The following is a 16,690-nucleotide window of genomic DNA, read 5'->3' as shown; positions in this document are numbered from 1 at the left end:
TAATGAAACATTCAAGTACAAATGTAATCATTTCTAGGTATTGAATGTTAATACATTCAAATGTATTGGCAAAGTATAAACTGTTCTCTCCATGTTGAGGCAAGACTGGTGTAGATTCCAGTGTCTTAGGAAAGCTACAGTTCTACCATTAGCTAATAGCTTCAGAGAATGGGACAGCTAGTCTGGTAGGACACTGAGGATGCCAAGTGCCCTCTCTAGAGCTGGAAAAGTAGGAAATCAGTTTTGCTGGTACAAAAGAAAAAAAGTCTTGTCTTAATATCAGAATGGAGGCATTGTCCAGAAAACTTGTCTTTTCTAGTAGAAACATGATCTTCTCTGAATGCTATTCCCAGATTCTGATGTAGAACATTTGCTGAATCAAAACCTCAGATCATTCTAATGAACTGTGGCCAGTATAGTAAGAGCCAGATAAGTAAAACCATCCACCAATCTGAAGATTTTATAAAAATATTCAAAATGTAGAAACAAAATCACTTCATCAAAAACCACATTTTAAGGAGATGTTTATTTTCCAAACATCATTATTTCAGTCTCTCTTGGAAAATGTTTTGATGAGTTCTTTCTTGTACAAAGTTATCCACAGGGAGTCACTCACTGAACAGTTCCCCTTCCAATACTGAATAGGCTAAAGTTCATTTAAAGGTTGGTATTGTTCACCAACCAAAACTTCAAACAGGCATGCTGCTTGTATCTTGTTCCTGTTCCCTAGAAACACCATTGGGTTTACTGTCGAACACAGAAGTGCTTTCTTTTCTTATCATGGTAGCAAAAAGCATGTCCATCATCCCCAAAGCTTCTAATAGTTGTCCTTGGTAACTAATCTCCTTTTCTACAAGCTCCTGAAGAACCAAGAACTGTTTATCAATTACTGACGACTGTCCAATCACAGGTAGGTAAATGTCTAGGGGGAAAAAACAGCCATTAGAACTTTATTTCTATTATAAGGGAAGATGCACTTTTATAGATAGTAAAATTTGCACTGTAGTATATGACAAAATACTACTTGTTTTCCTACTTTTTAATAGTTACTTTGTCCTTTTTTTTGTATAAACTTAGAGGGAGAGAAACAATTTGCACAATGATCTACCTTTACAGTCATGTCCCTTGTAAGGGATGAGATGAGATGAGATAATATATGAAAGCACTTTTAATAAAGTGCTATATAACTGTCAATTATTGTTGCTAAATCTGATTTTTTAATCAATCATATATGAACTAAATTTGAAATTCAATTTTAGCATTTCTACAACCATATGTACTGAAATGCTTAAATTTTAAGACTTTAAACTTTAAAAACAAAACAACACAAAAAATCCTTACAACTTACCAATAACCATTTCAGCAACAATGATTAGAACAGGGGCAAATCTTGGCTCAGCCAGATGCCTACAAAGTGAAAAAGTTGGTTTACCGGATCTAAGAATTAGGAAGTCTTCACTTTTCTGTTACACCAAATCTATAAAAATCAAAGTTTGAAGCACACTGGATTTTAAGTTAGGAGGCCTAGTTGGGATCCTTTTTAGCTATATGACTGTGTGCCATTAAAAGTTTAACCTCTTCAGTACAGTTTCCTCATTTCTTTAATGGGGGTGGGAAAGAGAATTAGTACTTCTATCAATCTCACAGTGTGAAGAAAGCATTGTGTGAATTTTAATACAGTATAGATGTGATTTACTAAAAGGAAAAGGGACCTAGAACTGTAATTTCACTGGTATATGGAACTTCCAGGTGAGGAAACACCTTTTCCCAATGTAAATTGGCACATTCTTTGCATTTTACTGTGTTACAGAGGTGTCCCGAACAGGTGCCCAGGGTTCATCCAGACAGTACAAATCAGAAGTGGGACTTGAATTTAGGTCTTCCTGGCTTCAAAGCCAGCACTTTATTTACTACACCATGGCTCTTTTAATAATTTCTATAAATTGGAAATAAGATTTTCAGCTTCAAAAGACTAGTTTTAGGGACTACAAAGCATACCTTATTAAGAAACTAAGAATAATGCTAAGTTGTTTCTCATCCCTCCCTGCAAGGGCATTCGAAAGTGTTCCTCTTCTATTTAACTCCTGAATGACAGCAACTGTAACTTCGGGCTGTTTGACTCTGAATCTGGGCTAAAGTAAAATGGAAAAAAGTCAATATGAATAGACAATACAGTACACTCCAAGATTAAAGTCATTAAAGATTATGAAACCTGAGGCTTTAAAAAGGCTTTTCTCCTATGTTTTTGAATTCTGGTAATGGTACCCCAACATAAAACAATTACAGAGGAAAAAAATGTTGCTTACCTGAAATACTCTGTCAAGAGCTTTGGAAACCTGAAAGCTTTTCAAATCTCTGTCATAAGTCTTTAAGTATGTCTTTAATGGTCTGCTGATCAAAACATCATCCTAGAAAGACAAATTTTAAAGAGGAAAAAAAAAAAATCAAAACCTTTCTTTTCATTCTGTAAGTGATTTTTTTCATTATCATTTTCCACAGAAACAGGGAAGGGGAAGGGAACTTGTAAATATTCATTAAAAGTACCATTATGCTTACATGGTAAAGTATGTGAAAGAAGAAAACTTATTAAATCAATATTCAAAAAGTGAATTCCAAGAAGTTATAATTATACATGTGTATATATGTATACATATCTATATATACATAATAAACTTACAAAGAAATTATTACTTCAAATATCAATCCTCTTTATTTATAGAACACTTTGTAAAAGTGCTACCCTCTTATCAAATCCCCATTATTATTTATATTTTAAAGAACTCATGCTTTCTAATAACTTTCTTTAGGAACTGGTTTGGCCATTCCTTAATGAAGCACATTTTGGGGGGGAGAGGGGGAGCCTGAGGCAATTGGAGTTAAGTGACTTGCCCAGAGTCACACAGTTAGGCAGTGTTAAATGTCTGAGACCAGATTTAAACTCAGATCCTCCTAACTTCCCGACTGGTGCTCTCTCCACTGTGCTACCTAGTTGCCCCAGTGAAGTACATTTTATGTTGAAAATAAAGAAAATAAGGATTTACTCTATTTTTCTTCTCTGAAATACCTGTTTTTTCATGTAATTTTTCCCTCTAACAAAAGTTCTATATGCAGGTCTTCGTCTCCTTGGAAAAGGATCCTTCTTTGCTTCGGGTTTCCGATGTTTAACGTTTAGCACTCCATTAGTCATTCCTACAACTATAGTCTCATCTTCACGCTGAAATTAATTTTTAAATGTTGGTAAGTACTAGTGAACCAAAAATGCTGTTAAGTAACAATCAGATACCTCCCTTTTATCTTAAATAGGCTTTATAAGGTTATTTACTGCTGCTTATAGTCTAGCTTCTGATAGTCTGGCAGTAGATCAGAATAAGCAAAAATGTAAACCCAGATAGTAGAAAAGAAAAAGAACTTCATTTTACTACCAGCATAACCTTTGTGATGAACACACATGGTAAATAGATGGTATTCATTCATATAGATTCACTAAAAAACTGTGTAAGATACATGAATAGAGTTAACAACTTCTTGGAAGAATCTTAAAATATCTTTACTTCTCCTTCAAACTACTGACTCTTCTTATGTGGCCTTGACTACAAAAAAAGCTGATGAAGTAATTCTACTTTTCTACAATCTTTCCAAAATCATAAGATCACAGATCGGGACCTGGAAGGCACCTTAAAGGCGATTTTATCAAGCAATTAACAACCCCATCACTTTACAGATGAGTATAATGGACTGAGATCACAGAAATACTATGAGGTATTTCTAAATAAACCAGTGGTTCTAAATGCCATAAAGAGGAGAAATAACGTGTTTAAGTTAAAGAGAAAATACCATCAACAGGAAGCAGATATTTTTATGTTGTATTTTCTGTACTGGAGGAATTCAATTTGTTCTTTAGAATTTTACACTCCACTTAGGGGATGAGGACACTGGATCCTGGCCATCCTTTCTAGTCCTGGATTCAATTTTTCATCAGCCTTAACAAATTGGTCTTAGAAGGAGAATTGGGCTATTCCCAGGCTCTATACTATCACGCAGAGCTCCTCCTATTTTGAGGTTTTTACTATATCCAAATATTCAGCTCTTGATGGTCATTAGCTAGTTCAGTGTCTTGAGAAGTTCTCAAGAAATATCATCTCCCTCATACCCTAACTTCCACTCTAATATTAGGAGACTGCAACATTCATCCAAACTTCCTAGTTCCTCAATATACCCAACTTAAATAATCTCTTACCCCACTCTTACTTTTTACACTTGGGAATGATCACCCCCTTGATTTTGCTATCTCTCATAACTATTTCATATCCACATTCATGAACACCCAAAACTCCTTTATCCAGTCATAACACCCCATCATTCCCATGTCTCCCTACGCTCCCCTTCTGACTCTCCATTCCTTCTTGACTATTTTACAGCTGCCTCTACCCCCTGGAAGGTCATTCTGCTCCTGGACTTCACACTGGATAGACATGCCAGCCCTGTGACCAACCTAGAACCTCCCATTTTAAGGAAAGTACCTCAGGGGTCAGTTCCATCTACATTACTCTCTGGGCTCTATAACGATCCTTTGGAGTTTCTCTGTGCCATCGTGCCTTCTCTCTCCCTTCTTTCAGAGCATTTTCTAGTATTTTATGCCATATCTTTCCCCATGAGAATGCAAGATCCTTGAAGGCAGGAAACATTTCTCTTTCTGCTTATATTTGTATTTCCAGCTCTCAGCTTATTAAGTAAGCTCTTAATAAAATGATTATTGACAACTCTTCTAAAATCATTCTGTTCTAATAGTGACTTTCAATCTCTCCAGCTCTCAAAACTTTCTCAGGCCTCACCTCTTGGCTGACTCCATCTCCTACATTTCCTGATTACAACCCTTTAGATGACCACTTCAACATTATTACATTAAGAGGAAACTCTTCTCCTGAAACCCATTCTCCTGTCCCACTGCTGCTTGTAACTTACCAAAGCCTCACCTTGTCCACCTCTTCAGCTCTTACTTATGTACTACCAAACAGAGCTGGAGAAAGTCATTTACTCACACTGACTGAATGGATGACACATTTACTTTATCTCAACCAGATTCTCTTTTAGGATTAAAGCAATTCTTTTAATTAACTCTCTATCTGACTTGGCACAGGAGCTGTTCAAAAATTCTTTTCTCAAGACTTCCATACTATTTCTTTCTTTATGAAGACGTTTCCTGATTCCAAAAATTACCTTGCACCTATTCTGCAATACAACTAACAGGTATACATATCATCTCTCTTCACTAAACTATAAGATGAGGGAAGGGGCTGTTTCACTTTGTGTCTTTGTATTCCCAGTACCTAGCACAGAAGCAACGTGTATGCTTAAAATTTTTTGACATTTTTCTTCTTTCTAGTTCTTGTCTCTTATATCTTGGCACCTACTACATTATTGTTTTTGAGTCATTTCATTTGGGGCTTTCTTAGAAAAGATACTAGAGTAGTTTGCCATTTCCTTCTCCAGCTCTCTTTATAGAGGGGGGAAACTGAGGCAAACAAGGTTAAGTGATTTGCTCAGGGTCACACAGGTGGTGTCTGAGGCTGCTTTCACTAGCTGCCTCACATCCATTATATTAAGTTATCACATAAACCAAAATAATATATTCTATATACTCTCAAACATTGGAGGCAAGAGAAAGGAGGGAAATTCTTCAGACTAAATTACAAACCCCAAAAGTTATTCTTCTGATCTGTCTAAAAAGACACACCTTCAAAAAAACTTTTAAAAAGAAACACCAAAAGGAGCCCTGCAGATACTTACTGCCAATGCCAAGCTTAAAATTGATGCTGCATAATCAAAACTGTGCACTACTTTGTAGGAAGTCGTGCTGTACACTTTCACCTTCCTAATAAAAAGAGAAACTTAGTTACAACTGTTCTTGGAAATATAAAATGCATGATGTTTAAGAAAACAAATATATGAGCATAAAAACCTATGTAGTAAAAATTAAAGAAATGAAGAGTGATTTTAACTGTAAAGAAATTAATCATGGAGCTCCTCAATTTATTAAATGTTTAATTGCAGGTGATGAAAAATAGGGTTTTAATTAACTTTTAGATGTGACTATTCCAAAGGATAGAATCCTTAATGACTTCTGTAGTAGCATGACTATCTGATTTTTAGCTAAAAAAACAAAAAACAAACAAACAAAAAACCCTAACACTGGCATCATAGTTTAAGATCTACAGAATACTTTCTTCACAACTGTCCAAGTTAGGAAATGCCAGTATTACTACAATCATTTTATAGATGGGGAAAAATAAAGTCTTGATCAGGAAAACTGCCAGAAAAACAGAAGAATCAAAATCTGGGTAACTTGTTTCCATTCAACTCTCTACCAAGCCCACACTGATTCTCACAACTCACTTTTTTTTTTAAAAGATGCAAAGAGCTTCAGCATGTTTCTAGATTGCAAGGATACTTCTAAGGTTATAAGCTACCTAGCAGAACAAAACAGGAGGCAATTCCATTGCAGGTTGTGTTTCACTGAGATTGCTAAATTGAAATTACTAAGTAAACTCTGTGTCAAAATGCAAGACAGCAAGCTGGAGCTATGTGGCTGAGGAGATTCCTACTGCTCCTTCCAGGGCTCGTGTCCTCTAGCACATACTAAAGCCCCTCCAACAAACATACAAGATAGGATGCAAAGAATACTGAGTCTAGGATCTGAAAATTCACCCCTCTTAAATCACTTCAATATGTTGGCTATGTACCTGCATTAAAAAATAAAATTCAAAAGACATTGTTATGAAATATGAATAATCCCTAATGAAGATCCAGGCACCAGCTAAATAAACAAATTTAATATAAGCACAGGAATTAGAAGATAAACACTGGCCAAAATCTACCATCAGTTAATTATCATCAGTTTTATAAGACCTAAAACTAAAAGACCTTCAAGACTGCCTAGTTTAATTCTCTTGTTTCATAAGATAAAGAAACTGAAAATTTATTAAAATAAGCCTTCACTATTCATAAGAAAGTACATTTGTAGATTTTTTAGTAAATACATTTTAAGACAGCCAATTAACATTCACAGACAGCTTTTATTCATTTGTTTATTCTTTCATTCCTTCATTTTCAACATACCTGCTATAGACAATACATATGCTGGATGCTAGAGCAGATAGAAGAATAAAAAGAGATTCTATCTCTGTCTTGCTAAAATTATAATCTAAATTTGAAATCAATTCATATATCAAAATAAAATAACAGATATAACTAACAAATGCTGAATACCCATACTTCAGCATCAACTAAAAACTCAAACAAATACAAGGAAATTTACACTTATTATTTTAAATAGAAAAAATGCCTACAAAAAGGGAACACACAGACTTATGGGGTCTATAAACTGCTATAGTAGATTTACTAAGGCTAGAAGTACATCAATACAGCAAACCCCATCTCGGAGCTACAACATAAGGAGTGATAATAGTAAAATAAGAGACATCAAAAGGCTTGAAACACAAGGAATCTTCAAATAATAGGGTTATCGGAGTTTATTTAAGATGGAAACTATAATAAGAATAAAAAAGTTTTTCTGGGACTAAAAATCAATGTGTTTTACGAAGGTATAGGATTCCTAGCAAGAACAATCCTCAAAAAAGGCTCACCTACATATTTAAGACTTTAAACTTTCAAGATGGCAACCTTTAATAAGCTATAAAAGTGATGATCCTTTAAAAAGCCATTTTTCAGTTTCCCAGATGAAAAGAGAAAAAAAAGTTCCCAGACATCCATTTATCATTGGAAGTATGCATTAGGCAAGCTGACATCTCTGAAAACACGAATATTTCACAAACTAAAAGATGCGAAAGTCTGCCAACAGGTAAACTGTGGTATATGAATGTTATGGAATATTATTGTTCTGTAAGAAATGACCAACAGGATGATGTTAGAGAGGCCTGGAGAGACTTACATGAACTGATGCTGAGTGAAATAAGTAGAACTAGGAGATCACTGTACACTTCAACAATGATACTGTATGAGGATGTATTCTGATGGAAGTGGATATCTTCAACATAGAGAAGAGCTAATCCAATTCCAATTGATCAATGATGGACAGAATCAGCTACACCCAGAGAAAGAACACTGGGAAATGAGGAATATTGGGAATGGGAAAGGAACTGTGAGCATTTTTTTTTTTGTTTTTCTTCCCAGACTATTTGTACCTTCCGAATACAATTCTTCCTTTGCAACAACAACAAAATTCAGTTCTGCACATATACATTGTATCTAGGTTATACTATAACATATTTAATATGTATGGGAATGCCTGCCATCTAGGGGAGGGGGTGGAGGGAAGGAGGGGAAAAATTCAGAACAGAAGAGAATACAAGGGATAACATTGTTTAAAAAAAAAAAAAAGAAAGAAAGAAAAGAAAAAGAAAAAGAAAGAAAATCTGCCAACAAAGTTCCATGGTTCAAAGTCCAAAGACCACTCTAATTTTCACCAGAGATAAGAAAGCAAAGGAACAAGAAAAAAAAAAGTACAAAAAAAAGTCTAAGAGATGAAGTGAATCTGAACAAAGGGAAAGGCAGCTCAATGAACAGGGGATCTCAGTGATGTGGATATGATTCCTTGCAGCAGTGCCAACGACAACTCACCCACCCGTGCCTTCTCACTTTCCAGGGCTCACTGGCACGTGACTGCAGTAGCCCGAGTTCACAGTGTTAGGGTCCCAGGAGGGCACATAGTGATGCTGGCCATCAGCTATCCCAGCCTCTTATTGCCCAGACCACATTTCTGACATCATTACTCACACCAACTCTCCACTGGCAAGATGGCATCATCTACTCATACCCACCATGCATCATTCCACTGCCCTTTGGCTTAACTGCCATTGTTTCCTCTCGGGTTCCCCCATTTACAACCACAGGGCAGCAACTGAAGAATACAGTATGAAAAAGAAGGCTTTCTGTTTCAGAGGGAAGCTTGAGATCATTAATGACAACATGCAATCTCCCATATGCACTTAGGCCTCATTTCCTAGTTGATTCTGAGACCAATATTTCTATGTAGTATCCAAGACACATGTAGAGCTTTTGCAGAACACCCATCCAAATATATAGGAGAACCAAGAGATAACTGGCCTACATCATCGACTTTTTTCTTGCATGGAAATTTAGAGAAAAGGTTTTTGAATGAGAGTACTTATTCAGAAGGTTCTGCGATGTTCTGGTAATCATACAACCTGAACAGTATTATTCCCAAATAGGAGGAATACATTCCTCTTCTACAGGGAATCATTCTTCTTTAGAGATTCTGTGTTGGATGCCCTCCAAGACATGCACAGGGCAAAAACTTCTGTCAAACAAACATGGCTCTGTTTTATGCCTTGCCTCAATATTTACAATTGATTGGTTATACTGTTCTGGTTTTTTTTTTTTTTTTCTTTCCCAGTTTTATATGATTTTAAGATAAGCACCAGAGACATGTAGGAGAAAATTTTGTTTCACAACATCAAAAGAAATTTTTTATGGTCAACAAAATATACAATAGGATCTTACATGTGCTATACTGCAACTGCTGTAGTATATTCTGCCATAGCATATCACCTGCAAAAGTTGTCCACTCCTTTTACATACTTTCATCAAAGGCACTGGGATTACAGGCATAGGAAAATAAGAACTCAAATTTAATTAAAAAAATTTTTAAAGTTGCTTTTTGGGACAGTAAAATCTGAATCTTTTCCTAAAAATAAAGTATCATCTCTTTCAGAGGTCTTGAAAATTCATTTCCCATTATACTCAAAACAGTACCACCTCCAATAGAAACCTGTGTTCTCTATAGATACTTGATTTTATTCATCTTTATTTTCTTTAGCGGTATTTCTATGCCTTCATACAGTACCCTAAAAATTGTGATGTTAAGAGTTCAAATGTTCTACCACTGACTCTGATAGAGAGAACTGTGTTACAGAAATCCTGACAGACCTTTTCAATTTTCATCAGCTGGTTAGCCTTGTTCTTCTAGCCTCATTCACCAAGCTTTCCATAAAACTTGTTTTCCTCTACTTCTCCTTGCTCTTTTACGTGATGATGTTGCTCATAATTTTCCACCATCCCACTCTAAGATTTTACAGTCCAGTTTATATCCTAAGCCAATGTTACCCTTGGCTGCCATCATGCTCTGTTTTGGCAAAAACAAGTGTTTTCTGCCTAAGTTTCGCCACTCTTTTGGCATTCTTGTGACTATTGAGAATGTCAAGATTAATGATTCAGTTTCTCCAGGACTATGCCCTCCAGACAAGCATTTCACATTAGACTACCAATTAGTTACCATCTGTAAATGAATGAAAATTTGTGATTTTTATTACTTTGTGATCCTTTTACTGTCATTATCAATGCAGAAAAAAGGGATCACATTGGACCAAGAGCCATGTTGTCATTTTCTTTACTTTACAGGTGGCAATGGCCAAAGAATTCATCACCCATGAGGAATTCAAGGATCCTCTCCAAACTTAAAAAAGCAAGTCTTCTAGTAGACATTATACTGCCGAGACCATACTTTCTAACCTGAAAGGAACTTGTTAGACCTTGTTGCTCTGCTGATAACCTTTGAAAACCCAGGATTTTTTCCTATTTCATAATGAAACATCAGTCAAATCTCCTGGAAGCTAAAGATATAAAAAAAAGGACTAGAAAATTAGAAAATCGATTGAAATTGTTCCTTTTTACAGAGATCTACTTTTCTTAACAGTCATGGAAGCACATTTGGACTCTTTTCACTTCAGTACCTAATGTAACAGGAGAGGAAGCAAACATACTTCAAAAGAATTTCAAAAGGGAGTCTGACTTTGGTCAAATACATGAAAAAAAGACAAAATTGTAAAAATACTTAAGATCAATTTTTGAAAGATTCCCAAATTCTTTAAAAACTACCTCAAAACAAGAGGATTCTGAGAAGATAGAATAGGTCAAAAAATGCCAAACTCTCCAGATTTCCTCCACAAATAAGACAAAATTGTGCTTCCAGGCAAAAGTAGAAAAGGCAAAAATAATTAAGAGCTGGGGCAGAACAGTAGTCCTCCTGAGACAAAGGGAGAAGATCCTAAGAACTCTGGTGAAGCATAAACACCTCCCAGCTAGTTTTACTGAAACAGCAAGCCTACAGCCCTTGGTCTAGCTGGGAAGTAACTTCTACCCCAGCCTTAAGAATTTTCAACTCCCAGACTGTGGGGAATTAGGGGTCTAAGTCCAGGAAGATGGATGGAACCTCTGCTCATAAAGAGACTCAGCTGTGCTGCCCAGATGTGATCCTGGGTGAAAAGGAACCAGCACAGGCCTGGGGAGTTCAGAAGCATCAGGGCAGGGTGGCTGCTGCCTGAGGGCATTTACAGGAGGGGCCTTGGGTTCAGTTTCCAGGCCATAAGGGAGAACTGAAGAAAGCTGAAACCAGAGGAACCATCCCTCATATCCCAAAACTGGAATCAGTGATTACATCAATAATAAGCTATCAAAAAAAAAAAAAAAGGGGGGGGGGGCAGGCTAAGGAGAAAGAACCCAATCACAAGAACATTACTATGGGAATGGGTTCATCTCCAGAAAAAGACACTGAAGTTAAAAAAAAAAAATCTTTCCTACTCCAAAGAGTAACATTAAATGGTTATCTGCCCAAAAAGAATTCATAGAACTCAAAAAAGACTTTAAGGGAACATTAGAATTAAAAATAAAACAAAAAACAAACAATTATTGGACTTCCTGAAAATTATGATGAAAAAAAGAGCCTGGATACTATTTTTCAGGAAATTATCAAAGAGAAATGCCCAGATGTTATAGAAACAGAGGGTAAAATAGGCATGAAAGAATTCATCGATCACCTACTAAAAGAGATCCCAAAATAAAAACTCCAAGAAATAGTGTGTCTAAATTCCAGAACTATCAGACCAAGGAAAAAATATTACAAGCAGCCAGAAAAAGAACAATTCAAATATAGAGGAGCCACAATAAAAATCACTCAGGATTTAACAGTGTCCACATTAAAGGATCGAAGGGCCTGGAATCTGATATTCCAAAGGACTAAGGAACTTGGCATGCAGCCAAGAATAACTTACCCAGCCAAAATAAGCATTTTTTTTCCCCAGGGAAGAAGATGGACATTCAATGAAATACGTGAATTTCATCTATTTCTGACAAAAAAACTGGAACTAAACAAAAAGTTTGATCTCCAAATATAGGACTCAAGAGAAACATAAAAAGGTAAAAAGAAATCTTGGGAACTATATTTCTGTTATGAACATACATAAAGAACACATGTATAATTTGGTTTTACAGTTATAATATAAAAAAGAAACTAGAGGTGGGAAGGAAATTGTACCAGAAAAAGAGTAAAGTGGGGGCAAAGGAAACATATATCTGAGGGAAAGAAGGGAAGGGGACGAACATAGTGTGTATCATATTCTCATTAGAATTGGCTTAAAGAGAAAAATATTAGGTATATTCAATTTATAGAGAAACTTCTCCCACCTCGTTGAAAAGTGAGAGGGGAAAAATGAAAAAGGAAAGAGTAAGCTAAGAGGAAGGGAATACAGAAATTGTGAGGGAAAAGGGGTAAGAAAAGGGAAGGAACTCTAAGATGGGGGGAGGGACACAAAAGGGAGGGCTGTGAGTGCTCACAAGTTTAATACTGAGGAGGGAGGTAAGAAGGAAGGAAAGGAGAAAAGCATAAGCAGGGGTTAACAAGATGGCACATAATACAGAACTGGTCATTTTAACCATAAATGTGAATGGGGTAAACTCCCCCATAAAGTGGAAGCAGGTAGCAGACTGGATTAAAAGCCAGAATCCTACAATATGTTGTTTACAGGAAACACACTTTGAAGCAGAGCAATACATACAGAATAAAGGTAAAAGGTTGGAGCAGAATCTACTATGCTTCAGGTGAAGTCAAAAAAGCAGGTGTAGCCATTCTGATCTCAGATCAAGCAAAAGCAAAAATTTATCTCATTAAAAGAGATAAGGAAGGAAACTATATCTTGCTAAAGGGTAGTGTAGATAATGAAGCAATATCAATATTAGACATATATACACCAAGTGGTGTAGCATCTAACTTCTTAAAAGAGAAATTAAGAGAGCTGCAAGAATAGATAGCAAAACTATCATGGGGGAGAGCTCAACCTTGCACTCTCAGAGTTAGATAAATCAAACCACAAAATAAATAAGAAAGAAGTCAAAGAGGTAAATAGAATATTAGAAAAGTTAGATATGATAGATCTTTGGAGAAAATTAAATGGAGACAGAAAGGAGTACACTTTCTTCTCAGCAGATCATGGAACCTATACAAAAATTGACCATATATTAAGACATAAAAACCTCAAAATCAAATGCAATAAGGCAGAAATAGTAAATGCATCCTTTTCAGATCACGATGCAATGAAAATTACATTCAGTAAAAAGCCAGGGGAAAATAGACCAAAAAATAATTGGAAACTAATTTCATCCTAAACAATGATTGGATGAAACAGCAAATCACAGACATAATTAATAATTTCACCCAAGAAAATGACAATAATGAAACATCATACCAAAATGTGTGGGATGCAGCCAAAGCGGTAATAAGGGGAAATTGTATATCTCTAGAAGCCTACTTGCACAAAATAGAGAAAGAGAAGGTCAATGAATTGGGTTTGCAACTTTAAAAAAGGAACAAATTAAAAATCCCCAGTCAAACACTAAACTTGAAATTCTAAATACAAAGGGAAAGATTAACAAAATGAAAGTAAAAAAACTATTGAATTAATAAATAAAACTAAGAGTTGGTTTTATGAAAAAAAAAACCAACAAAATAGATAAACCCTTAGTATATTTGATTAAAAAAAAAGGAAAGAGGAAAATCAAATTGTTAGTCTTAAAAATGAAAAGGGAGAACTCGCCACTAATGAAGAAGAAATTAGAGCAATAATTAGGAGTTACTTTGCCCAACTTCATGCCAATAAATTCGGTAACTTAAATGAAATGGAAAAACACCTTCAAAAATATAGCTTGCCTAGATTAACAGAGAAAGAAGTAAACTGCTTTAACAGTTTCATCTTAGAAAAAGAAATATAACAAGTTATTAATCAAATATAATCAAATATAACAAGTAATTAATCCCTAAGAAAAAATCCCCAGGACCCAATGGATTTACATGTGAATTCTACCAAACATTTAAAGAACAATTAACTCCAATGCTATATAAACTATTTGAAAAAATAGGAATTGAAGGAGTCCTACCAAATTCCTTTTATAACACAGATATGGTACTGATACCTAAACCAGTTAGGTTGAAAACAGACAAAGAAAATTATAGACCAATCTCCCTAATGAATATTGATGATAAAATCTTAAATAAAATATTAGCAAAAAGATTACAGAAAATCATCCCCAGAATACACTATGACCAAGTAGTATTTATACCTGGAATGCAGGGCTGGTTCAATATTAGGAAAACTATTAACATAACTGACTATCTCAATAACCAAATCAACAAGAGACATGATCTCAATAGATGCAGAAAAAGTATTTGATAAAATCCAACACCCATTCCTAATAAAAACATTTGAGAGTATAGGAATAAATGGACATTTCCTTAAAATAGTCAGGAGCATATATTTAAAACCATCAATAAGCATCATATGTAATGGGGATAAACTGTAACCATTCCCAATAAAATCAGGAATGAAACAAGGTTGCCTAGTCCATTCATTTATCTGAGCAATCAGTGATTAAAAAAAAAAAAAGAAAAAGAAACAGGGCAGAGAGGGCTTTCTCAGTCAACCTGTTAAGTAGATCGTGTCTTCAAAGCAGAAAGAAAAAAAGAGTGATACAAAAATTAAGTTCCCACTAAAGATACTCTTTTGATTTTTTAAAATTATCTGAATTTTCCTGAACTTTTAGTTTCTCTTTATAATATATAATCTATCTTAAAAACACAGACCAGAACATATGAATAAGATTTTAATGCCAAAATCTAACAAGGTGTAAAACCAAAGTTAAATTATCAGTATAATTCATCTATGATTTTACTTATGTGTATAAATACACAACAGCAATCTTAGCAAAGAATACATTAAATGGGTTTATCTATGATATTAAAATACTTTTTGTAAATAATAACAAAAGCCAGGGAGAACAAAAACCACTTAAAGAATTCAGCAAAATTTCAGGACATAAAAGAAAAACATAAAATTAATTGTATTCCTATGCAGAGTTTATCAGAAATTTTCTTGAAGTTTTAAGTTTTTTTTAAAAAGCTATAAGATTTTTTGGAGCACTTTGTATACAAATAGCAAACTATTCACATACTAACTACATGTAATTTGGTTTAAGTCATTTAACCTCTTTAAATCTCAATCTCCCTATGTGTGCAGTAGAAATGAAACCACTTCCCCAAACAAACCTAATATTGTGAGGAAAGTACTTTGAAAACTACAAAGCACTAGACACCATTCAAATATTGAAACAGCACAACAATTAAATTTTGGGGAATGGGAATCAGTGAAAAATAATTATGAACTATAATTTACTTTATAGCCATCTTGAAGAAGGGAGAACCACATCTATTTTATTAAGCAATTAGGTCATGTATACTCATCTCTGGATAGTATTTTTCTTAATTCAAGACAAAGCCAAGTCTCTGACCAAATTAAGACAACTGACCTGTCTAGTGATCCAGAGAGTAGTCTTTGTCCGGAGCTGCTTAAACATAAGCACGTGACAGTTTTATGATGATTTCTCAGAGATACTAGCAATTGTCCTCCTTTTAGAATGTCCCAGACCTTAACATAGCGACCACCTAGGAATAAGAATCAAATATATATTAATATGAAATACAAAAGTGTTTTAGAAACACAAATCATTCATACTGTTATTATCCAAGGAAGTACTGTTCTTGACCTTCAATTTCAAAGCCCATTTATTACTTGAATTACTTAAAACTTGTTCTGAAAACCATAAACTTAAGAAAAATACATTATGTAAGACCTGTTTGTGTTGATAAAAATTTTATATTTTTATGACAATTGTGAAATATTATTAACTTAAGCAAAACATACTTTATCAGAATTATGACCACAGGAGACCTAGACTGCACATGGATCTCTTTTCTCAGTAAGCAACCTGAAACCTTCTCTAAAAAATTTTAATTTCAAGTATTTGTTCCACAGAAGCACAACAAAAAGAAGAGAGGGAAAAAATTCAGGGATATCTATTTTTTAGGAGGACATGGGAAGAACCCTGGATATATGATATAACCAAAAAATACTGGAAATCTGAACACTCTGAAACTACCACAACTATTACTTTGGGCTTTCATTTTTCTCACTTGTGAAAATGAAAGAGTATTCTATATCAGGTAATCTCTAAAGTGCCTCCAGTTTTTTGTTTTTTTTTTTTTTTAATATCATAATCCTAAACAATCATCCTCTCAACACAGGAACAATTTACTTGTACTTCCTATTTAATTAGGTAATTGTGAAGAAGCCATATTAAATATAAAAGCTCCATAGAAATGTGAATTATTAAGCAGTAGGTTGGCTTAACATTAAGCTTTAGTTATACCATAGCAAAAACAGGAATTACCTTATAGAAAGCAACTGTTACATGTTCACACTGTGCTCAAGTTTGCAGTATTTCAAGACTGAACTAACTTTCCAACAAAAAGAAAAAGACCCGTAAGTTT

General features: G+C 34.7%; 1 protein-coding gene across 4 annotated transcripts in view; it reads right to left on the bottom strand.

Moving 5' to 3' along the window:
* Window positions 1–507: 507 nt before the first annotated feature.
* UTP15 (UTP15 small subunit processome component) overlaps window positions 508–16,690 on the bottom strand; it is a 27,185-nt gene continuing 11,002 nt past the window's right edge. For all 4 annotated transcript variants that reach the window (XM_074282255.1, XM_074282256.1, XM_074282257.1 and 1 more), the window contains 7 exons: window positions 15,670–15,805; window positions 5,788–5,872; window positions 3,065–3,214; window positions 2,307–2,408; window positions 1,999–2,132; window positions 1,349–1,407; window positions 508–922 (listed from right to left, as the gene is read on the bottom strand). In XM_074282255.1, coding sequence (XP_074138356.1) covers window positions 690–922; window positions 1,349–1,407; window positions 1,999–2,132; window positions 2,307–2,408; window positions 3,065–3,214; window positions 5,788–5,872; window positions 15,670–15,805 — 899 coding nt within the window. In that variant the 3' untranslated portion in view covers window positions 508–689. The remainder of the gene's footprint in view (window positions 923–1,348; window positions 1,408–1,998; window positions 2,133–2,306; window positions 2,409–3,064; window positions 3,215–5,787; window positions 5,873–15,669; window positions 15,806–16,690) is intronic.

Source organism: Sminthopsis crassicaudata, chromosome 1 (genome assembly GCF_048593235.1).
Source record: "Sminthopsis crassicaudata isolate SCR6 chromosome 1, ASM4859323v1, whole genome shotgun sequence".
In the NCBI taxonomy this organism is placed as follows: domain Eukaryota; kingdom Metazoa; phylum Chordata; class Mammalia; order Dasyuromorphia; family Dasyuridae; genus Sminthopsis; species Sminthopsis crassicaudata.
The sequence above is the reverse complement of the archived record's forward strand: the minus strand, read 5'-3'. Positions and strand labels throughout refer to the sequence as shown.